This window comes from Eublepharis macularius, chromosome 2 (assembly GCF_028583425.1).
Source record: "Eublepharis macularius isolate TG4126 chromosome 2, MPM_Emac_v1.0, whole genome shotgun sequence".
In the NCBI taxonomy this organism is placed as follows: domain Eukaryota; kingdom Metazoa; phylum Chordata; class Lepidosauria; order Squamata; family Eublepharidae; genus Eublepharis; species Eublepharis macularius.
Window position 1 is genome coordinate 224,273,800 of NC_072791.1, and position 25,026 is coordinate 224,298,825.

At 46.5% G+C, this 25,026-nt stretch overlaps 1 protein-coding gene across 2 annotated transcripts in view; it reads right to left on the reverse strand.

The window, feature by feature from the left end:
* Positions 1 to 209: 209 nt before the first annotated feature.
* The window catches only part of PMS1 (PMS1 homolog 1, mismatch repair system component), an 85,514-nt gene continuing 60,697 nt past the window's right edge, over positions 210 to 25,026 (reverse strand). The window contains exons 12-13 of one of the 2 annotated variants that reach the window (XM_054972514.1): positions 16,023 to 16,183; positions 210 to 896 (exon numbers count right to left, since the gene is read on the reverse strand). In XM_054972514.1, the coding sequence (XP_054828489.1) occupies positions 726 to 896; positions 16,023 to 16,183 (332 nt within the window). In that variant the 3' untranslated portion in view covers positions 210 to 725. The remainder of the gene's footprint in view (positions 897 to 16,022; positions 16,184 to 25,026) is intronic. The other variant, XM_054972513.1, reaches the window with a different exon arrangement.

Sequence of the window (25,026 nt, forward strand, 5' to 3'; positions counted from 1 at the left end):
AGAATACTAATGTTGTAAACCATTTGGGGGGAAAGCAGGTTATAAAGAAATAAGCAAACGAACAAGTGTGCATCCGCACAAAGGTTGCGGTGACGTCACTCCCAGTCCAAAGAATCTGCATATGGAAACTGTTTCCATGCATGCAGCTCTCTTGCTGGATGTAAACACGGAGAACTCATAATCACAACATCTTTTGTAGTTACCAAACATACAAGAAAAATACAAAATTGTATTTGCATGTGTCCCCTTTTTGTACATTCATCTGCAGTAAGTACATACATATATACACATACACAAAATTTAGTGCAAGTTTTCTTAGCAGTGCAGGCTTTTGCCTCCATTCTCTTCCACTATGGCTTCTGAACATTATGCTCTTTGGTGGTCTATAGTTTCATTTTTCTGAGATGATTTTGCTTTGTGTATTTTGCTGTAAAAGCTAAAAGCTTATAGAACGATGAAAACTGTAGTCCAGCTCTAGATTTAAGAAACAAACTAATTATTCTCAATGATCCTATTTTCACCTTTGATCTTTCTGTGTTCTTGTACTTGAAAAGTATCATGGATAGTTTAACATTATATTTTGTTAGAACAGTTAACGATTACAAAACACATTAAGCATGTTCAGCACTCAACTAATCAAGCAACAAACCTCTTCTGCATAAATAATGCAGGAGAGCAGAATGCACAGGTAAAGTTGAGAATGTGATTTCAAACAAAATATCTGTTTATACTTCGTTGCTCTGTGGGATATCTACTAAATAATGAATAAACGGGCGTCCATGAACACAGCTTTTCTGTTGGCTTCCAAGTTCCTTCTGCATTCTGTGAATTGTATCCTGTACATCTTCTTTTGATAAATATAAAGGGAGCTGCCGCGACAGTCGCACTGCTTCTCCCTGTGAAATAAAATAACATCAACAGTCAGGCATTACCCTGAGTCTACAACAAACAACCACTAAAGTTTTCATTCTGGTATTGAGTCATGAATTGTACTTATTAGCAGCTGAGTGCTGAATCTCAACAGGCTCAATAAACCCTACAAATAAAATGGTGACATCTTAGGATGGAAATACACATTACTAAGTACCTAGGGAAGCTCAAGTGAACCTCATTTCACGTGCCCCCCTCCAACTTCCCACGCCCTTGCTTGCACAGTCACACTTCAATTTGCTCTGCTGAGTACATTCACACGTTCGACATCAGTTCCTCCTCAACTGCTAAACGTATCCCAGTTTCCCCCACCTCCCACATTCATTCATTGAAATGCAGATCTTGATAATTTCTCACACCTTCAAGAAATGCAAACTGGCAAGTCAAAGGAGCCTACAGTACTTGTTCTCACAGCGAAAACAGAGCTGAATTGGTGCTCTGCCCTCTGGACTCACTTGCAATCACACAAAGGGAGCTCCCGTGAAAGCGGCATTCACGTACACCGAGCAAGAACAGCCTGCACGTGAATTGAGGACCACACATAAAATCCTGCACTCAAGTGTCCCCAGGAAATCTGCAATGTGTATTTCCACTCTTAGTCATAGGGGGTAAACAGCAACATTCAAGGTGAGGAGGTCTGTCAGTCCCTGGCAGGTAGATCCCTCAAGCCCATCTGTAGTGAACACACGTTGGTTCCATAAGAAGTAGCTTTATTAGAATCCATACAGTTCAGGTCTGCACTCCATCACGGAGATTGACAGAAGTGGCAATTCAAATCAGGCAATCTCTGTTATACTTCATTTTCCCACGCTTCAAACAATAGTTACAGTTTTGGCGCGCATCTTACACAGGTTCTGAGAGAATCAACTTAGTTATGACTTTTAAATCAGATAGACAACAACTTATTCTCAGCATTTGGGATTAGTAGCTGAGGTTGGCATTTAGACATTTCAAGGTTACTTCTAGCCGAGACTTGCATATTTCTCTAGGATAAGGGAGAGGCCTATGTTTGGGTCTTTAGCAACATCTGCACTACAGTTATGCAGAGAGAGAGAGAGAGAGAGAGAGAGAGAGAGAGAGAGAGAGAGAGAGAGAGAGAGAGAGAGAATATTAATTAATACACATTAATACAGTAGCATGACTTTAGCACAATGTCAGCAACACAATCATGGCATGTATGTAGACAGACAGACATGACAAGGTCTTTTAAAAAGGCAATCTTGTTTTTAAAAAAGAAAAGAACACGCAAACCTTTGAGATTCACAGAGCCCTTCTCCAGGCAGAATTAAAAAGGAGAAGTAAAGGCAGAAAGGTGGAGTATAATGGTAAATAAATAAATAAACAAAAACATTCTGACCCATTTTTCAGTTGAGAAATATCTTTTAACTATATACTGCTGGATTTTTAAAAATTCAATACAGGATAAAGTATCTTTCAGTTAAATAACATGAAAACAATTAGTTTAAGAAATAAATCACTTTGGGCTTCCAGTGTACAATTACACGCCATTTTAGGACATTTACTGCAATAATAATAAACAGAATTTCAGATTAAAGCACAGAAAACAGTGTTTCACTCACCTGTAACTGTTGTTCGTCTAGTTCATTCTGTGCAGACACACATTGGGACTGCGCTTGCGCAGGCCTGCCTCGGAGAGAGATTTATAGCTTTAAAAACTCCGAGAAGTGGGCGTCCCCGCCCATGGCGCATGCACCGCTTTTGGCGCTCAAACACGCATATTAGGGCGGGGCGCCCATCTTGTCCCTCAGTTCTCCCATGCCGCCGGAAGCAGCTCACAGCATACCTCCTCACAGCGGGGTAGGAGGGAGGGAATGTGTGTCTGCACAGAATGAACTAGACGAACAACAGTTACAGGTGAGTGAAACACTGTTTTCGTCGTCGTTCTTCTGTGCAGCCCCACATTGGGAGTATAACAAGCTACTCTCCAATGGGGGCGGGTGTGAGGAGCTCCATCTCCCCCGGGTACCAAATAGCGGTACAAAGCACTACAAGTCTTGAACCTTCTCACCGTGCATCAGGTCCTCTCCTTATACAAATAAAGAACGAAGCACTGCACTCCCCACAGCAGCATCCAACCTGGAACCCGCGTCCACAGCATAGTGTCTGACAAATGTGTCTGATGAGGACCAGGTCGCCGCTTGACAGATATCTTGCAATGGTGTTCCCCGCAGGAAAGCAGCCAAGGAAGATTGTGAGCGAGTCGAATGAGCTTTGACTGTGCCAGGACATGGCGTGTTGGCTGTAGCGTAGCACCTTCTGATTGTCGCTACAATCCACCGAGACACGGATTGATTAGATGCTGGTGAACCCCTACGAGGGCCAGCATAGCAAATAAAAAGGGATTTGGACCTTCGAAATGATCGTGTTCTATCTAAATAATACAATAAAGCCCTCTTAACATCTAAACTGTGTAAAGCTTTCTCTCCCTCTGAGGTAGGACTGGGGAAGAATACCGGTAGTGAGAGCTTCTGATTCAAATGGAAAGCAGACACCACCTTAGGCGTAAACCCCAGGCTAGGGTGAAGCACCACTTTCAGGGGAAAAAACTGTAAAAAGGGGGAATCGATCCGTAGGGACGCTAATTCACCTACCCTCTTTAGCGATGTAATCGCAACCAGGAAGGCTACTTTCCAGGATAGCAGGGCCATGGGACAACATGCTAGAGGCTCAAAAGGGGGAAGCATCAACTGAGCCAGTACCAGAGACAAGCTCCATTGAGGTGTCGGAGCCCTCCTAGGGGGAAAAATATGAAACACCCCCTTAAGGAATTGTTTTGACGCATGATGTGAAAAAAGGGTCCTGTCATCCACCCTTTCGTGGAACGCCGATATGGCAGCCAAATGAACCTTAACTGACGTAGCTGCTAAGCCTCTATGTAGAAGGGAAAGTAAGTAATCAAATACCCTAGGCAAGGGGCAGGAGAAAGGCGAAAATCCCTGCTGTATCGCCCATCCTGCAAAAGCATCCCACTTGTAAGCATACGACTTTCTGGTGGAAGGTTTTCTAGCGTTTAGCAAGATCTCTGTAACCTCCGCAGAGAACCCCCCCGCTACGGGGATAGCAGCCAAGCTGCTAGACTGAGCAAGCTGACATTGTGGTGTCGAAGCCGCCCCCGGTGGAGTAGATCCGGGTTGTTTGGGAAGGGATAGCACCTGCCCTTTGCCAGCCGCCATAGGAGGGGAAACCACTCCCTGCGAGGCCAAAAAGGAGCTACAAGAATGCAACGGGTCTTGTAGTGCCTGGCCCTGCAAAGAACCTGGGGCAACATGGGTATTGGTGGGAACGCATAAAATAGTGCGTCGACCCAGGGAATTTGGAATGCATCTCCTAGTGAGTGGCTGTCCCACCCCGCACTGGAACAGAACAGTTCCGCCTTGGCGTTCTGGGAAGTTGCGAAGAGGTCCACCTCTGGGTGTCCCCAAAGCTCGAAAACCGGGCGAAGAAACGTCGTTGATTGCCCATTCGTGATGCGGTCTGAAGAACCTGCTCAACTCGTCCGCCCTGGAGTTCGAGAGGCCGGCTATGTGGAGGGCCTGCGGGCAGGTGTTGTTGCGAATAGCCCAGAGCCACAGGCGTCTTGCCTCTCTGCAGAGTGTAAGGGAAGACGTTCCACCTTGTTTGTTGAGGTAATAGAGAGCGGTGGTATTGTCTGTCTGCACCTGCACTACCTTGTCCCGTACCAGGTCTGCAAAGGAAACAAGTGAATAACGTATGGCTCTCAATTCCAGGACATTAATATGCATGTGTGATTTAGACGGGGACCAAATATCCTGCACTGTGTCAGGTCCAGTATATATCTAAACTGTACTGACTCCATTTTCTAATGCTTCTAGTGTTTAAGTGCTTTCTCCCCAGGTGCACCAGTTCCCAGGCAGCATTCCCACCAGAGGAGATTGTTGTGTCTAACACCGTTCCACCAAGCATTGGCCTTGAAGGAGAGCAGCTTCCCAGGACTGAAAGATGTTGTTTTGAGAACTATGGGGGGAGGCTGTTCCAGATGGGTATTGTTACTCTGTATCCTATGCTTGCTCTTCATTGGTAACAATGATCATGTACCATCCTGAGTCTCCTATTCAGGACAGTGGACTATAATGGACCTTTTCTGCAATAAAGCTTCCTTTGCCAGACATTGGACTTATTCTTGCTTCTAAAGGGAATCTTGCAGAGAGTACCTTATTTAGCCACAGTCTGACATTTTGTTACCAATCATGTCTGCGTCGGGCCCAGCGGAATCCAAGGTTGTCCCGGACAGGGATCCTTTGTTTGATCCGTATGCGTCTCCCGACAATCAACCGGTGCAAACCCAAGACTCCCAGGAGCTGGGAGCAACCGGGAACGGAACCGGAGCCTCCACTTCTACCCTGCCTCTCATCGACTTCAGTACTCGAAACGAGACCGAAAGCAATCTCGGGGCAAGGCCGAAAGCAACCGCTCTCCCCTTGATCTCGGTGCCCACCCCGTCGGAGTGGGGAGCCAGACCCCGAGAAACCAGAGAGCGCCGGGCAGGTGGACTCCATCCACGAGCCTCGATGGACGGGCGCCGAAGCCTAGAAACCGTCCCGGAACTAGATAGCAGCCAACCATGGCGATATTGGAACAGGACGTTTGAGCAGATGGAGGGGGACACGTCTCGCCGAGGCGCCCTGAGTTGGGATTATTCCGAACTTGCCCCGTGGAAGGAGCCAACGGAAGTCCCTGAACCAAGTTGGGAGCAGATACGAGGTCGCACCTATGCGGTAGATACCAGCATCTCGGCCGTGACGGGTATGGCCAAGGGAATTCTAGCCGCGAGGTCGCGAATAGTTCAAGGGGACCCTCCTCCGTGGGGCCCTTTCTCCCCGGTGAGTACAGCGAATGAAGGTTCCCTGAGCGAACAACCAGGGCCAAGTCGTATACAACAATTAGAAGCTAAGCTGATGGATATGGAAGAAAGCTTGGCTCACGCCATTCATTTAATTTCCTCAATGGGGGCAGGGGAAAGACTGTCTCCTGAAGAGATGGCGATACAGATAGCTACCCTTCAAAGTGTCATCTCCTATCCGATGGAGGAAGTTCAGCAGCGGTCGTCGCCTACCGGCGGGGGGGGCACCTATCCTGGCGAATCGGGAGAACAACCCAAGGAACTTCCCCCTCAGCGGGAAACTCCACCGAGAAGGGACCACCCGGTTGTGCCATCCGGTGAGACTCCCATCGAACCTCCTATCACGGGAGGGGATGTGCCGCCAGACGAGACCCCCGTTGAGAGGCCTACGGAAGGGGAGGAAAAGCCAAGTGATACACCGGTGATACCCCCCCATACTTCCCCGAAAACGGTCCGGCCGGACCAAGCGGGAGCACCCGTGGCTCCATCGGGGGGGGGAGCCCCTGGTCAACCGCGCGAAACTGTTCCCGTCGGGCAACCTCCGGGAGATGGTCTACCAGCGCCAAAAGGCCAGCCGACGCTTCCCAGAACAACAACGCCCGGAGGGGCAAGCCCGCGCGGCCTTCCACCCATTCGGCCTTCGCCGCTGCGGCCCCTTCCGCTTCGACCACAACTAACCCCGCCGCTGCAGCCGATACGTTTGCCACTGGAACAACCCGTAAGACCGCCTCCGACCCAACCGATGGGACCTACACCACTGCGACCCCACCAACCCACCCCTCAGCGGCCGATTAGTACTCCGCCACACCAACCTCAACCGCCAGCACCTCAACCGCTACGGCCAGCACCTCCGGCATTGCCACCAGCCCTGCCGAGAGCACCGCCACCAGCCCTGCCGAGAGCACCACCGCCAGCCCAGCCGAGGCCGGCACCCCCGGCTCAACCGGTGAGGCCACCGCCAGCACAACCGGGTCCCCTCATACCTCAAGTGCCATTGAGGCTTCCGGCGGACTTCTACCCAGCCCCGGCTCCGAGGCAAGACCTCCCAATGGGTTGGGTGAAACTGGACGCCACTTTTGACGGGGATCCCTCCAAACTGGGCTTTTTTCTAGTGCAAGTCGTGCAATTCTTCAACCGGTGGGGACACCTTTTCGGCAGCGAGGCCAGCCAAATTGAACACCTCGGCTCCCGCTTACAAGGGAAAGCAGCGGACTGGTACGTAGGACTATATAATATCGGGGCCCCAGAACTCGATACTCTCCAGGGGTTGGTGGATGCTATTAGAGCACAATATGAAGATCCCTTAGAGGAAACCAGGGCCCGAACAGAATTGCAGGCCATTAAGCAGGGCAGCATGGCAGCGAGAGACTATATCACGAAATTCCGACAATTGGCTGCCAAGTGCCCCAGGTGTGAGGAGTCCACAAAAATTATTCTGTTCAAACAAGGACTTAATCCGAGACTTTTGGACAGAGCCCTCATGCAAGACAATCCCCCTACGCTGTTAGGTTGGATTCAACTTGTTTGCGAAGTGGAAAATCGCATTTTAGAAGTCCGTTTGGTTGAGCAACAACAACAAACGGGACAAAGAAGACCATTGACCTTACAGAAGGGAGCTCGGGGAGCTGGCTACGCCACCCGTGGAGCGAGAGATGCTAGATGGCAACAAGGGCTGTGTTTGCAATGCGGACAGGCTGGTCACTTTGCAGCACAATGCCCCTACCGGCCTGTGCAAAGACCTCCGCTCCAATTACGGCGTCCAACCCTTGCCCCGTTCCCTACGCTCCAACGCCCGACTCCAGCTCCACGAGCAAACAGAGGCCGCGGCGCTTCCCAAAGGCCAGCCTCAGAAAGAGGGCTGGAAGCGGAAGAAGTTATGGAATACGATCCCGCTTCCCCATCTGCAGAAGTCAATCCAGAAAGTCCCCAGTCGGGAAACGAGATGGATCTGTCGTAAAAGGGCCCAAACGACAGATCCGCCCCAAGCCCGTCCCTGCACGGAACCGGCCACCTGGGTCCATTTTATTCATGCCAGTGACTTTAATCAACCCAGAGAGAAAAATGCACATTCGGGTGCAAGCTCTTATTGACTCGGGTTGCTCAAGAGATATCATAGCCCCAGCTCTAGTCAATGGACTAGTCTTACCAACTCGGGAATTACAAAATCCAGTAATTTTTGAACAAATGGATGGTACCAACATGAATCCGGTCACAACTGAAACCATCCCGGTGATCACAGGCATGGGACAGCATTGGGAAAAGAGGTCCTTTGTCATCAGCTCTACTGCCAAGTACCCGTTAATTCTAGGCAGCAAATGGCTATGTGATCACAATCCCTACATAGACTGGGCTCAAGGATGTATTACCTTCAATCATGCCAACTGTAAACTTCACCGTTGGAATCAAAACTGGGGCGAAGACCCTACTCAGAAAGAAAAGGCCCTCCTTACCCAAGAAGAAGTCAACCAAATACCCGAACCTTACTGGCCTTTTCTAAACGCTTTCTCGGAGGAGGAAGCGGACACGCTGCCCCCGCATCGACGAACGGACTGTGCGGTGGAAATTTTACCAGGAGCCTCACTACCCAAAGGGAGGCTCTACCCCATGAGTCTCCATGAACGTGAAGAGCTCCGGAAATTCATCGACACCAACCTCCAACGAGGGTTCATCCGCCCAGCCTTTAGTTCCCACGCCGCTCCAGTTCTCTTCGTGAAAAAGAAGGATGGGGGACTTAGACTGTGCACGGATTTCCGAGGACTAAATGCAGTGTCCACCAACAACGCCTATCCTATACCGCTCATCCGAGACCTTCTCAACGTCGTGGCCCAAGGTAAGATCTTTACGAAATTAGATCTAAAAGATGCTTACTTCCACGTTCGTATCAAGGCAGGGGATGAGTGGAAAACCGCGTTTAATACGCCCCTCGGACAATATGAATACTTAGTTATGCCTTTTGGATTGACGGGAGCCCCGTCTGTATTCATGTCCATGATAAACGAAGTTTTACATGAATTTCTATACAAAGGGGTGGTGGTGTACCTTGATGATGTTTTAATTTATTCTAACACCGAGGAAGAACATGTTCAAATGGTACAAAAGGTCCTGGCCACCTTGATGAAGAATAAACTGCCCATCAAGTTGTCCAAATGTGAATTCCATAAAACCGAACTCACTTACCTTGGGTATTGTATCTCACAAGAGGGGTTGAAAATGGATCCAGCCAAAATACAGGCGATCCAAGATTGGCAAACACCCACCACCCGCAAAGAACTGCAATCCTTCCTGGGTTTTGCCAACTTCTATAGAGACTTCATCGCAAATTTCGCCCAAATCACACTCCCCTTAACAGAATTGCTGAAAACCAAAGATAAAGGGGACCAAGCCAAAAAACCCTCTGCTAAACTACAATGGACCCCCGATTGCCAAACGGCCTTCGAATGCCTTAAAAAGCAATTTGTAACGGAACCCATCCTCTCCCACCCCAACGAACAGTCCCCCTTCATAGTACAGGTCGACGCCAGCGATACGGCGATAGGGGGGGTTTTGCTACAGAAGGGGGAGGATGGGAATTTGCGGCCTTGTGCATTCTTGTCTAGAAAGTTCTCAGAGGCAGAAAGGAATTGGAATGTGTGGGAGAAGGAGGCCTTTGCAGTGAAAGCAGCTCTCACAAACTGGAGGCATTGGCTGGAGGGGGCGAGATACCCTTTTGAGGTCTGGACAGATCATAAAAATTTGGAGGCCCTACGAAGCCCACGCAGACTGAATGCCAAGCAATTGCGGTGGGCGGAATTCTTTTCCAAGTTTAACTTCACCCTCAATTATCTCCCGGGCAAAACTAACTTTTTGGCGGACGCCCTGTCGCGCATGCCCCAACATAAAAGCAAACGGGCGGAGACTGTCGACACGGTCTTCTCGCCTAAGCAACTTGGGGGCGTGGTGACTACTCGCAGCCGTGCTAAGCAGGCCCTCCCGGCCGACCAAGAATGGAAATCGAAACTCAAAACTGAAGTGGAGAAGGAGGGGGATAAAGCTCCGCGAAACAAACTAACCCGATCCCCACAGGGGGATTGGCTAGCTGGGAGCAAGTTTTATGTCCCGGACAGCCTTAAGCTGGATGTCTTGCAGCGCTGTCATGATGCTCCCACTGCTGGACATTATGGGTACCTGAAAACTTTACACCTAGTTCAAAGACAATTCTGGTGGCCGGGCATGCGCAAAGACATTTCCCAATACGTTAGTTCCTGCCCTGTTTGCCTCAGCGCAAAAACCAGGAAAGGGAAACCTCCGGGCCTCCTGCAACCATTAGAAACGCCGAACAGGCCCTGGGAAGTAATCTCTATGGACTTTATCACTGATCTACCTCTTTCAAAAGGACACAATTGTATTTTAGTTGTGGTAGATCTATTCTCCAAACAAGCCCATTTTATCCCCTGTACTGCTATACCCTCCGCTCGAAAACTAGCGGATCTGTTTCTAAAACACATCGTAAAATTACATTCTTTTCCGTCCAAGGTGATTTCGGATCGCGGCGGACAGTTCGTTGCCAACTTCTGGCGGGAGCTTTTGAAAATGTTGAATATTGAACAAGGTATCAGTTCAAGCCACCACCCACAAACCGACGGACAATCTGAAAAAACTAACCAAATTTTAGAACAATTTCTTCGTTGCTACATTAATTTTCAACAAGATAATTGGGTGGACCTTCTTCCCCTAGCCGAATTCTCCTATAACAACAGTGTACACGCTTCAACGGGAGAGGCTCCATTCAAAATTGTGTACGGGACTCACTTCGATCCCTTCCCATTAGACGCACCCCCTCTCCATTCCTCTAAACTGCCAGATGTATCTTCATGGTGGGGGGAGGCGGCGCAGCAATGGACTCTTATTAAGAAACACCTCGAAAAAGCCAAACTGGATTACAAAAAATACGCAGATCGCCATCGTGTGGCCGAATGGGAATTACAACCTGGAGATCATGTGTATATTTCCACAAAAAACCTAAAGCTAGCTCAAACCAGCCGCAAACTCGCTCTAAAATTCCTGGGACCTTTTCCTGTGCGCAAAATAATAAATAAGGTGACTGTTGCTGTAACTTTGCCTAAAAACCTGCGCCATGTGCATGATACGTTCCACGTCAGCCTTCTAAAGAGAGCTCCCACCGACAACAAATGGCACATAAGAGCTCCACCCATTCCAACTTTGATTGACGACCAAATACACTATGAGGTACAACAAATATTGGACTCTAAGCTCAAGCGAAACCAGCTTTTTTACCTCATTCGCTGGAAAGACTTTGATTCTGGTTACGATGAATGGGTGAATTCTGCACATGTTCATGCTCCTAGATTAACCAAAGCTTTTCATACTCGCTATCCATATAAGCCAGGGGGGGATCTATTTTAAGGGGGGCAGAATGTCAGGTCCAGTATATATCTAAACTGTACTGACTCCATTTTCTAATGCTTCTAGTGTTTAAGTGCTTTCTCCCCAGGTGCACCAGTTCCCAGGCAGCATTCCCACCAGAGGAGATTGTTGTGTCTAACACCGTTCCACCAAGCATTGGCCTTGAAGGAGAGCAGCTTCCCAGGACTGAAAGATGTTGTTTTGAGAACTATGGGGGGAGGCTGTTCCAGATGGGTATTGTTACTCTGTATCCTATGCTTGCTCTTCATTGGTAACAATGATCATGTACCATCCTGAGTCTCCTATTCAGGACAGTGGACTATAATGGACCTTTTCTGCAATAAAGCTTCCTTTGCCAGACATTGGACTTATTCTTGCTTCTAAAGGGAATCTTGCAGAGAGTACCTTATTTAGCCACAGTCTGACACACTGAACAGTATCCCAAATGTCCCCCCCACCCTTGGAGGGAGGCATCGGTGGTCAAAATGACCTCGAGCGTGGGAGTTCCAAAGGGAACCCCGAGAAGTAAATTGGAAGGGTCTCCCCACCATCGTAAGGATCTAACGATTGAACGTGGAATAGATAGATTTCGTAGTTGAGAATCCGTGACCGGGTTAAAGGCCCGGATGAACCAATTCTGCAACGGCCTCATAAAGAGGCGTGCAAAGGGAGCAACCCCTGTTGAAGAAGCCATAAGGCCCAGCAATCTTTGAACGAGCCTTGCCGACTGGAACCGTTTGGACTCCACTCGCCTCACTAAGGATTGGATTACCCGTAGTCTTTCCAAGGGGAGGAAAGCTCTCGCTACAACCGCATCCAGGGAAGCCCCTATAAACTGAATGGATTGCGAGGGTTCTAGGGTAGACTTTTTCCAGTTAACTAAAAGGCCCAATTTGGAAATAGTAGTGATCGTGAGGTGTACATGTTGCAACAGGACTTCCCTAGAATGGTCTACCAGGAGCCAATCATCTAGGTATGGGTAGATCGTGCAACCCTGAGCTCTCAGGAAGGCCACCACCACTGTCATGCATTTAGTGAACACTCTGGGGGCTGATGATAACCCAAAAGGTAACACCGCATATTGGAACACCTCGTCCCCATAACAGAACCGCAGATATTTTCTATGGGTATGGTGGATCGATATGTGAAAGTAAGCGTCCTTGAGATCCAGGACCGCGAACCAGGAATTTTTCTCTAGATAATGAATGACACTAGAGAGTGTTAACATGCGAAACTTTTCAACTTTAATAAACAAATTCAGTTGTCGTAGGTCAAGGATCGGTCTGACTCCACCGTCCTTCTTCTCTACCAAGAAGTATCGAGAATAGAACCCAAACCGGGAGTCACTGGTAGGGACCCTCTGTATTGCACCCTTCTGTAGGAGTTCCGCGATAGCGAGTTGCAGTTCTTGTGAGGGCAATGGTGAACTCCCAGAAACAGACAACTGAGGCACATGCTCGAAACGTAAACGGTAGCCATATTGAACGATGGCCAGAACCCAGGAATCAGAGGTAACTTTTTCCCATTCATGAAGAAAGGGAGACAACCTGTCCAGAAACAAGGGACAAGATGGTCGTTCCGAGGCTAGGTCGGTCAGTCAAAACCCAGGCTTTTGCGGCTGGGAGAATTTTGGTGACTGCGGTTGATTCTGCTTGGTTCTGGGGTGGGTAGAATGCCGAGAAGAACCCCTTTGATAAGCAGGATACGACTTATACTGGTGGTAATGATGGTAAGGTTGGTAATTGTACCTTGTATTGCGTTGATATTGTTGACGGCCCTTATATCTGTATTGCTGCTGGTAGTGGGGCTGCTGTTGAGTAGAGATGACCCCTAACGAACGGGCTGTCTGCCGGTTGGCTTTCATTTGGTTCAGGGACTCGTCAGTTTTTTCAGAGAATAACGAGGTGCCCTTGAATGGGAAGTCCTCGATCTTACTTCTCTTGTCGGGGGTCAATGCCGTTGATCTCAACCAGGAATGACGGCGAAGCACTACTGCAGAGGCCATAGCACGAGCCGAGCAATCAGCCTCGTGCTTAGCTGCAGTCATCTGCTGCTTGGCCAGTCTGGAGGCTTCCCCCTGGAGGATCCGGAATACAGCCTTCTTGTCTTCCGGGAGGTCTGCAATATACAAGGAGAGTCTACTCCAAAGAAACAGGTTGTATGACCCCATAATGGCTTGATAGTTTGAGATGCGGAAGTTTAGGGCTACGGAAGAGTATATCTTCCGTCCCAGCTGATCGAGTTTGCGCCCCTCCTTATCGTTGGGCGAAGAGTATGAACCGTACTTGTTCTTTGACTGGGTTTCTTCCGTTACGAGAGGAAGGTTTGGGATGGGTAAAAAGGAAGGCACAGTCAGATTGTTTCAGCTTGTAGTAACCTTCCACCCTGCGAGAAGTCGCCAGAATCGAGGCCGGTTTCTCCCACACTCCATGCGCAATGTCCAGCAGATCCTCGACCGCCGGGAAGGCGACTGTTGAAGAATCCGAGTGTAGTGCTTGAAGCACCTTGCTCTTAGGTTTGGACGAAGAGCTGGAGACGTCTAATTCGAGGGCTCTAGCCATCCTCAACATTTGCTCAGTGAACAGCCTGTAATCCTCCGAAGGCGAGGATGAAGGGGGCTCGCCCACGGTTTCTTCTGGGGGTGGGTCCGAAGTGATGTTGGATACCTTTCCATAATGAGACACCGATCCGGTGTCCTCCTCCGAACCCGAGCCAGGTTCCATAATCACGGACAGCTGGTTCCTGGATGCGCTCGGTTCCGCAGACCGGTGGCTCTGATGTGAGACGGATCCAGGAGGAGGTTGGAACGCCGGTGTGGATTGGAGCCAGGCCAAAAAATCCTGCCAGTTTGGCTGTTGCCCCTGGTACGGAGGCTGGTGTGTCCAGAAGGATCCAGGAGCCTGATGTGATGGGGGGGGCGGTGTCTGGGCTGGCCAAGCATAAGGGTACTGCACAGTCTGAAACTGCTGCATTTGTGGTGGGGCCAGCATGCCTGTGGTCAATGACGTCTGAGCCATAGACCTGCGATCTCCGTAACCTGGACTCGGATCCGTAGCGGAAAAAGCCGGTTCCGGTTCCCCCAAACACGCCTCCCCTTCGGTATCCTGATGGAAAACAGGAGTAGGAGGAGGAGAAGGCGTCGAAGGCTGTTGTAGTACCTCCTCCTCGATTATAAGAGAAGAGGTAGAGGCCGTAGATCGGTGTCTCTTTTTATGAGGGGATGAATGGGAAGAGTTTTTAAGGTGCTTAGTCTTCGCCTTAGCCTTCTTCGGTATCGGTTCCGCAGAGGTACGGTTGTCAGCGGCCGGTTCTGGGGAGTGGCGCTTGGTAGGCCCCGCTTTATCCTTCGGTTTCGACTCGGAACCGACAGGGTCTGGAACGGCAGGCGCCGGTTCCGACTGCGTAACGGTTCGCTCGATCGAAGTGCTTTCTTGGCCCATCTTATCAGGTAAGGCTATCACTCTGGGCAGAGGGTTCGAGCCAGCCCCTGGCGTTTGTATAGATGGTTTATTGGATCCCGAAAGGACCATCTCCCACAGGGCCGCCTTGAGCCTGGCTGCTCTATCACTACGTGCCTTCAGGGTGAACCGCTGGCAATGGCGGCAAGTTGAAACAATATGGGACTCACCCAGACAGAGTAGACACAGGGAATGCTCATCCGTATGGGGCATCTTAGTGTCGCACTGAGAGCACTTTTTAAACAATGCCTTGTGCGACATTTGGAAAAACAGGTTGAAGAACTATATACAACTAACTATCTACGACTACAACAACTAACTATATACAACTAACGTTTTGAGGAAAAAAACCAGTTCGCAATCAAGGAGCGATAAAGCTAGCGATCTCTCCCACCGGCGGCAAAAAGAGAACTGAGGGACAAGATGGGCACCCCGCCCTAATATGCGTGTTTGAGCGCCAAAAGCGGCGCATGCGCCATGGGCGGGGACGCCCACTTCTCGGAGTTTTTAAAGCTATAAATCTCTCTCCGAGGCAGGCCTGCGCAAGCGCAGTCCCAATGTGGGGCTGCACAGAAGAACGACGACGAACATGTAGATTTGCAGAAAAGGGACAGATTAAAAAAATACTGGATATTCCACTGGAGAGCCAGTTTGGTGTAGTTGTTAAGAGCGTGGGCCTCTAATCTGGAGAACCGAGTTTGCTTCCTCACTCCTCTGCTTGAAGCCAGCTGGGGGACCTTGAGTCAGTCACAGCTTCTAGCTCTCTCAGCTCCACCCACCTCACAGGGTGTTTTGTTGTGGGGATCATAATGACATACTTTGTAAACCGCTCTGAGTGGGTGTTAAGTCATCCTGAAGGGCGGTATATAAATCGAATGTTATTGCTTTAATGGAATGGTGGAGTATCAATATTTGTAATAAGTAACAAAAAGAACTCAAAATAAATGCAGGCTGCAGTTTGTGCTGTTGGCTGAAATACAGCCGTACCATGGAATGTTATCAACATTTAAATTTCCCAAGTTACATATGCTGGGGAAAATAGTATCTATATTACTTTATGTAAGGAGCCTTATCCTAGCTGTGATGGTATTCCACATCAAAGGGACCAAAGAGCTGGAAAATGGGATTGGTTCTCTTTGACTGGAATAAGTCCAGAAGAAAGCTTTATCTCTCCAAAGCTTATACCCTGAAAATCTTGTTGGTTCTTAATATGCTACTGGACTTGAATCTTACTTTTCTCCAGGTAAACTGATATTTGTAGCCTGGAGATCAGTTGTCATTCTGAGAGATCTGCAGGCCCCACCAGGGGGACGGCAATCCCAACTGTGATCCACATTGCTGTTTCTTACCTCCAAATAATTTACTACTTTGAGAGGTCTACATTCATAAACTTCCTTTGCATTTTTGTTTACCACCGCATTCAGAATTTCTTTTAAATCTGATATACCATAATAAGGCACACAACTGGTCATTCCTTCTATTTCCAAGTGACTTTCTGCAGCTGACGCACCTAGTGGGAAAACAAGCAAAACAAATTGATTCTCAGTGTGTTTTTACATGCTGTGTTTATTTACAGGGCTGTTTTTACACTGCTTACCGGCCACGGAACATTGTGCCAAGCTCCTGGAACGACAGTGTCTTCCTGGCGTGATTTTGTGCGAGAATGGTGCAATGTTCCGTGGCCGGTAAGCAGTGTGAAAACGGCCAGGTATGTCTCCAAAAACAGGCACAAGACAGTCACTAATATGCTAAAAAGGAAGCCATTCACAATCAGTATATGTAAAAATAAATCCCTTCCTTGGAGCATGACCTCTGACAGCATTTTATAATGGTTATTCATGACTGCTGCCCTTTTAAACAGAAAGCATTTCTGTTTATTCAAATCCAAATCCCAGATAGCATGGCTATTTTTAAATTTAATTTTATTTATTGTCATGTATAGTCCGTCTTTCTCACTGAGATTCAAGGCAGATTATATAGTGCGAGATTAGTACAGTCAATATCAAGACTATTTCAACAGACCATGCCATAGGGTATATAAATGTAAATTTGCAAAGACATAACATCAGCAACAATCCAATACAGAGCTGAAAAAATGCTGAAACACAACATAAGCAATTCTGTGCTTGGAAGAAAGCCTTAACCCCCAGAAACGTATTAAAGCGTAAGTGAAATTAAAGAAGATGCTGGGAATCATTTCCCGTTTTATAAGCAGGCCTCTATCTGCTGAATGATTGAGAGGTCTGCTATGTCCTTAAGAGCGTTATATTTTAAATGTCAACTGAATTCATAAATAGAATTTTACGTTGGCTTCCTGTACTAAAGTTGACAGGGACCTCAACGTCTGAAAACCAACCCACTGGATAAGATCTTCCATATAGAGCCAGCACGTTCAAACTTCTTCACCATCTCACCATGATTATGTTAAGGGATAGCATTTTAGAACTGGACACCTAAACAAGAAGAGCTATACCATATGGGGAAAAGGCCGCCATCTTGAATGGAAATTAGATGCACTGAGAGAAGCACAACTTGTGTACAACTTGTGTTTTATCGATGGGTTTCCTCCCTGGTTTGCTGAGGCTGCATTTGCCGTCGCAATTTCCAGTCGGAGGCACAGCATTTTACATGCTTTTCCCTCTCTCGACATCTGTAAGCACTCTTTTCCCATGTGAGTCCAGTGGTGCCTGAGAGACAAGAAGACTTTCAGGGCGTACGCTTTTGAGAGTCGCCACTGGACTCATATCCTGCAGTTCTAAGCAGACCAACACAGCTACCCACCTAAAATGATCTTTTTCCATTTGTAAGTGCAGTATCTTTTCTTCACGTTCTTTCACTTCCCTGTGTTCCTTTTCCTTCCTCTCTTCCCAACGGGAAGTGGGGTTGTGCACTCTCAGCTTGGACTACAATTGAATCATTTAATAACAACAGCAACAACAGCAACATTCAATTTATATAACTGCCTTTCAGGACAACTTAACACCCACTCAGAGTGGTTTACAAAGTGTGTTGTTATTATCCTCGTGACAATCACCCTGTGAGGTGGGTGTGGCTGAGAGAGCTCGGAAAGAGCTGTGACTGACCCAAGGTCACCAAGCAGGCTTCAACCTCTTAACCACTACACCAAATTGATGACAGGTCTAGTTCCTGACTTGCCAACGTTTTCTATTCCCTAACTAAAGAGGAGGGTTCTGTGTGCACTATTCCCCCCCCCCCAAAAAACCTTTCAAAAATCCCAAATTCACTTTGGATTTCTCAACAAGAAGCCAACAAAGAAAAATGGAATTTCTCCACAAAAAGCAACAGGGAGTGCTGGCCGGAAGTGTGGCATTTATATCTTGGCTCAAAGGAGGAGCCCTTAGTGTCCAGTTGATAACATTTTATGGATAAAAATGGCTCATGTTCTCTCCAACTTGAATGCCCCATTACACGGTGAGTTGGTGCTGTGTGGTGCTAGGGACTTAGCTTAACTGGCGAGATAGCTTCCCGTGTCTGCAACCCACGGACATGGACAACATCTCTGGAGATGTGAGACCTACCCTTGCCCACTCTGGCTTTCTAACGGGCTAGCGTTTGTGCTGCAGAAAATAATTAGCATCAGGGAAGGCCTGATCCCCTTGGCTCTAAAAGAAGATAGAGCAGGGCCGTCGTCACACGGGCTTTTATTTAGCGCTAAAATGGCACTATTTCCCGGCAAACACCCACCTTATTCCAACACTGTAGCGATTTTCTCTCTTCTGCTTTGTGCTTGATAGTCGCGCTATTTTGTGCCTCAGTGTGAATGCCTCACATCGATGTATTTCGCCTCGCAACATCCTATGCCCTCCCTAGAATCCCAGAATCCATTTCTTCCTGTGACTCCCCCTTTTTAAATTTTATTATGTCCTTATAACGCCATAACACAATGCAAACTTTCTGCTGAAGTAAAAATGACTCAATCGCCATGGCAGAGTCGTCAGCGATGGGGATCACGTCAGACAGGGAGTTTTCTGCGGGCAAGGGGCTATTTATATAATTTCAAAGTTGGAAAAACAAAAGGGTTGTAATGTTTTGCTCTAACGGAATGTTCATATGCTGTTATTCCGTTATAGCGGAATTAAACGCCAGAATAATAAAAAAAGGGAGGGAGGAGCTGCTTCTGCGCGGTTAGAGAGAACAGAACAGAGTGCTTCGGTGTGGACAGCTGGTGGCGCGAAGAGCCGTTAGGTGACTCAAAGAAACGTTACTGTGCCGATAACAGGTAGGGCGCTATACGCTGTAAATTTAACGGAAGAGATGCCCGTGTGACGACGGCCCAAGACTGCTGCTGAAGGCAATGTTGCTAAACTTGGACCCATTTCTTGTCCTCTCTCTTTTCTCCTCAAAATTATGAGACTGCATCAAGTTGTCTGCCCTTCCGAAACCTAGACTGCAACCTCCTTGAAGCAGGAGCCTGTCTCTTTATGTCATTCTGTAAAAAAGTAATAATTATGTGAGTAATTAAAATAGTTACTGAATTAATCCCAGCTACTCAGGAAAGAGATGTTTGAAGGTACAGATTAGCTACAATGCACCCCAGTGTCTGATATGAAGATTTTTACAATCATAACTGGAAGCATATCAGCTTGGTACGCAGTGATAACATCACCGCTTTACTCAGATTATTTCCTGTGCCCACAAGACAGAGGATCACCGACTGCTTTATGAAAAGATGTAAACGTCTTTATGAGGAGGAAGTATATCAGCATCTATTTGCCGTGATAGGTAAAATGGAACCACCATGTTCAGGCACAATATATTTCTAATTAAAGGTGCTAGAGGCAAAGAAAGGGATTGCTACCAACTTTTCTTGAGCACTTTTCTTTCTGCTGACTGTTAGATATATTAGATATATATTAGTTTAGACACACAGGGAACTCACAAGGACTTGAAAAGGGGGTACTTCATTTCCCTGTGTTCCCTTTCCTACAGGATTTCTTCTCTCTCTCCTCTTGACAGCCTCCACACCCTCTCCCCTTTTCCATCTCCCTTCTCTCTTTCCTACTCACCACCCAACCTTTATTTTACCAGCCCCCACCTCCGGTCTTTAGATTTATTATTTATTTACATGTTCTATACCCCACTTTTCTCCTGAATGGGGATCCAGATCAGCTTACACCATTCTTATCCATTGTATCTTCGCAAGAACCATGCGAGGTAGGTTAGGCTGGAAGAAAGAGAGTGGCCCAAGGTCACTCAGCAAACTTCCAAAGCAGAGTGGGGACTCGAACCTGGGTCTCCCAGCTCGTCTGAAACTTGAATCACTATACAACGTTGGCTTTCGTGTGGTAGATGCTGTTGAACAGTAATGAGTTGCTGGGCCTGAATGAGTCATGCCAGTTACATATTATTATTATTATTATTATTATTATTATTATTATTATTATTACACTTCTAGACCACCCTCCCCATCAAACAGGCTCAGTTGCATAATTGCAAGTCTCCCAATGGTTGCAGTTGGGCCTAGTCCCAATAAGTCCTCTCTCAAAGGCCAAAACATCCGCTCCCTCCCGCTGCCTTTTACTGACAGAAACCAAGGCTGGAACTGTTGGCAATATTGTAATGGTTGCCTATCAACAGTCACAGAGGGCATTTGTTTCTTAAAGCTACAGATACTATTTCTATTATTTTGTAGGGTTTTAACCATATCACTGTATTTTTTTCCAACTTTAGACAAACCTGGGGTTTTGCTCAGGTTTGTAGAAAGATCTCTCTGGTTTGTTCATAGCTCCAAATGTCCAGATTTAATAGCCACAGGTGGGGGCCATGTTGAGAATTAGATATATTGTTGATTAATCTTGGTTTAGGTTAGGCTCTGTGGTGCAGAGTGGTAAGCTGTAGTACTGCAGCCCAAGGTCTGCTCATGACCTGAGTTCAATCCTGGCAGAAGCCACTTTCAGATAGCTGGCTCAAGGTTGACTCAGCCTTCCATCCTTCCGAGGTCAGTAAAATGAGTGCCCAGTTTCCTGGGGGTAAAGTGTAGATGACTGGGGAAGGCAATGGCAAACCACCCTGTAAAAAGTCTGCCAAGGAAACGCCATGATGTGATGTCCCCCCATGGGTCAGTAATGACTTGGTGCTTGCACAGGGGACTACCTTTACCTAAATCTTGGTTTGATCCAACATGGCAACTATTTGGTTTTTATCTATTCAAATGAGGCAAAATATATATTTTGAACATACATTAAGCGGATAACCTAGAACAGCCAACGCTTCTCTCCATCATTTCTTTTATAGTCTAGTTCTGCATCTTGCCAGCTATAAAACTGCTCCTATTTTCTTTTTCACTGTCTAAATATGCCTGATTAAATAAATGTAAACTTCCTAGAAGTGATGTAAAAGACTAACCAGGCAGTTGATTTTCAGTATGCAGTCTGGAAAATATGTGTATTCAATATATTTAACACATAAAGGAAGGGCAATTCTCATGAATAGCTCCTTCAAAGTGGTAAGAAATTAATCCACTTACAGAATTTTAGTGGTCTCAGAGGAGAAGAGCATCCTTTATGAGTCCGCCATAGGGACAGAAGGCAGAACATAGCACAGCACTGGTGGAAAACACCCTCTCCCTTCTCCTCCTCTCATAGTTCTGCTCCTGCCTAGTCTTAAAGAAGAGCCAGTTTGGTGTTTTGGTTAAGAGCCGCAGGACTCTAATCTGGAGAACTGGTTTGATTCCCCACTCCTCCGCTTGAAGCCTGCTGGGTGCCCTTGGGTTAGTCACAGCTTCTCAGAGCTCTCTCAGCCCCACCCACCTCACAGGGTGATTGTCGTGAGGATAATAACAACACACTTTGTAAACCGCGCTGAGTGGGTGTTAAGTTGTCCTGAAAGGCAGTTATATAAATTGAATGTTGCTGTTGTTGCTGTTGTTATTAAATGATTCGATTGTAGTCCAAGCTGAGAGTGCACAACCCCACTTCCAGTTGGGAAGAGAGGAAGGAAAAGGAACGGTATATAAATTGAATGTTGTTATTATTAATAATCTTTTATGAATCTCAGAATTCTGTTAAAATATGAAGTTTCAGCATAGGGACTTCTTTATCAAGTTTTCTAGTATTTTAGAACTTCCTAGGAAATACTTCTTTACTGAATAAGTAATTCAGTTGTGGAATACATTGCCAGTGGACGCAGCGATGGCCAGAAGCAGAGACGGCTTTAAGAGGGAATTAGAAAGATTCACAGGGGCGAGGCCCTTCAAGGGCTATGAGCTATGGTGAGTAAAGGGAACCTCCATATCCGAAGGAAACAAATCTCTGAATGCTGGCGCTAAGAGGCTGCATCAAGGCCTCTGTACTCTGTTCATTGGCTCTCCAGGGCAACTGGCTTGGCTGCAATGTGAAAGAGGATGTTTATTTATTTATTTATTTATTCAATTTATATACCGCCCATCCCCAGGGGCTCTGGGCGGTGAACAATTAAAATCGATAAAAACAAAAACTAAAATCAATATACAAATAATAAAACAAATTAACAAGGTGCAGTGGTGGGGAGAACCTTCCCCACCCCAAAGGTGGGAGGCCGACATGGCACCGCCCCCTTCAATCACCAAACGCCTGGCGGAACAGCTCTGTCTTACAGGCCCGGCGGAACGATAATATGTTGGACTAGCTATACCCCTGGTCTGATACTGCACTGGGCCCTGCACTGGGCAGGGGGTTGGACCAGATGGTCTGTATGGCCCCTTCCAACTCTATGATTCTATGATCCAGCAATGCTGTTCTGACATCTTGTTAACTTTTTTTAACATATGAAAATGATAAACAAGAAAAGTTTTAAGAGAAGTTCTTTCCACTTCTATTTACTATTCAGTTCCACTTGTTCCATGAACCTCTCGTCCATCATATGGTTAGGTTTGGGCAGACTCAACTGGACATTAAAAATTAAAGGGACTGAACCATTTTCCTTGTGTAAATCCATCAAGGAATAATTGGCCATGTTTGAGAAAAGAGAGATAACCCTGATATGCATATAAAATTTGAAGTCATATTGTGCAATCGTTATACACAGGCCATCAGGCAATTTCGACAAACATTTTTCTGTCCAAAGAAAATATTTTAAGATAAATGATTATTTTCCAAGAAAATAAGAGTATGGATTCTCTTGTCTACTTGTGTTCCTTGTTCCAAACAATTTGTTTTCCTACTGATATTAGCAAAACTTTCCTCTCTCGTGCTAGGAAAAAAATAATATTTTTACTGTCCCACTTACGTTCAGCAACATTGTAATATTTTAATCAAAAGTCCTTCTTCTGTCAGACATCAAATTCTACCATGTTTCCAAAACAGCAACTCTTACCAGAAAGAAAGATTTTATCAGGAGAGTCAAAATTACAGTCGGGATATAACACTAGTGATATAATGCAAATATCGCTTCGATAAACTTATTTAGATAACTAAATGAACAGTCCAAGATGTCAAGAGACTGACTGTGTGATTCAATAATGAAGCGAGGAAGATTTGCAAATCTTAGAAAGTTAACTGTCACTGTGACACTGAGAGATCTCTGTCTTTTGGTGCTACACCTCTGAAGATGCCAGCCACAGCTGCTGGCGAAACGTCAGGAACTACAATGCCAAGACCACAGCAATACAGCCCAGAAAACCCACAACAACCATCGTTCTCCGGCCGTGAAAGCCTTCGACAATACATCTTAGAAAGTTAACTTTTTGCTGCCAGACCACATTGTCCTGATAAAAGTCATTTGTGGCACATCAACAGTCTGTAAATAAATAATGGATAGGAGCATTAAGAAGAGCTTCGCTAGTGGAACAGATTTTTTCCCCCACCTCATCTTTCTTCTCCTCTCCCCTTCCTCTCCCCTGAGAGTCGGGGGATATAAGCTCCAATGAGATAGGACAGAAAAAGTGGATTCCAATGCGTTCTACTTATACCTGAGGGGGTGGAGACATTAAATAATAAACTCTTTCATCGATTTAAAAAGAATTTCTATGTCTGCCTGTCAAATGGTAGTTCTTATTTGTGTGTGTAAGGTGCCATTTGAGACAAATAAGTGGGCACTAGATCAAATCAAGCCTGAATTTTCCCTAGAAGTTAAAATGACAAAACTGAGGCTATTGTACTTTAGTCACGTCATGAGAACGGACCACTGGATACTCACCGTGAAGGGTCTTTCTCCTCTGACGAAAGGAGGGCATCTTGATGGGTGATTCCCACCCTCTAGTCAGGGAGGCAGGAACAAGTTTTCTACTTCCTGCCTTCCTAGTGGGAGTCACCCTTTCTTTCATTTTTGGCAACTCCAAAAGCAGTCAGAATTATGAATTATAGCGTCAGAATTATGAATACAACACTCTAGAATTGATTAACAAGGAGAAAGGTGAGAACAAACATGTTAACAACGGGGAAACAACAGCAGGAAGTAAATTTGTCAGGCAGAAGAGAGTGAAAAGACAATGACATCGAGAGGGGTAAGATATCCTCCTTTCCTCAGAGGAGAAGGACCCTGCGTGGTGAGTATCCAATGGTCTGTTCTCCCTCTGAGGTGGAGGACATCCTGATGGGACCTCCCAGAGCAGTGTCCCTATTTTCTGGGTGGGCCATTGTCATCTGTTCATAAGATATGTTGTGATACTCTTCTGCCAAACGCTGCATCAGCTGAGTCATAAGTGTTCAGCTTATAGTGTTTAACAAAGGTAGATACAGACGACCAAATAGCTGCCTTGCATATCTCTTAACTGTAGCATGTCTGGCAAATGCTGTGCTGGTGCAGCACTTCATACTGAGTGAGTAGTAATCCTAGACGGTATGTCTAGTTTTTTGTGTGCTTTGATGATGCAAGCTTTGAGGTTACTGCTAATGGCAGATTTAGACATCCTCATTCCTTTATTCAGTGAGCATATAAGGAAGCTGTTTTTCCAGATTTGCTCTGTTCTATAAAGAAATGCTTTTAGTATAAGTCTTATGTCCAGAGTATGCCACATTTCTTCTTTGGGATGAAAAGTATTTGGTCAACTGATAGTAGACATAATTCCAGTGATCCGTGGGAGAGATCACTTTTGGTATGAAGGTAGGATCTGTTCTCAGGACCACTTTGTCCTTGTGTAAGATACGTAGCTCAAGCTAATTAACAGGGTACCCGATTCCGATACCCTACTTGTAGATGTAACTGAGGTGAGGAATAAAGTCCTCAGCCACTTAAAAGGAATTTCCTTGACAGGCTCTCGAAGGGGTGTCTGATAACAGCATACACAACTGTATGCATTTTCCAAGTCAGAAATTGGTGAAGCTGTGGAGGATTCTTCAGCGTATCACACTAGAGGGAGCTACATATGTGAGGTGTCTGGATATACTCAGACCCTAGTATTGTGGCAGTACTGTT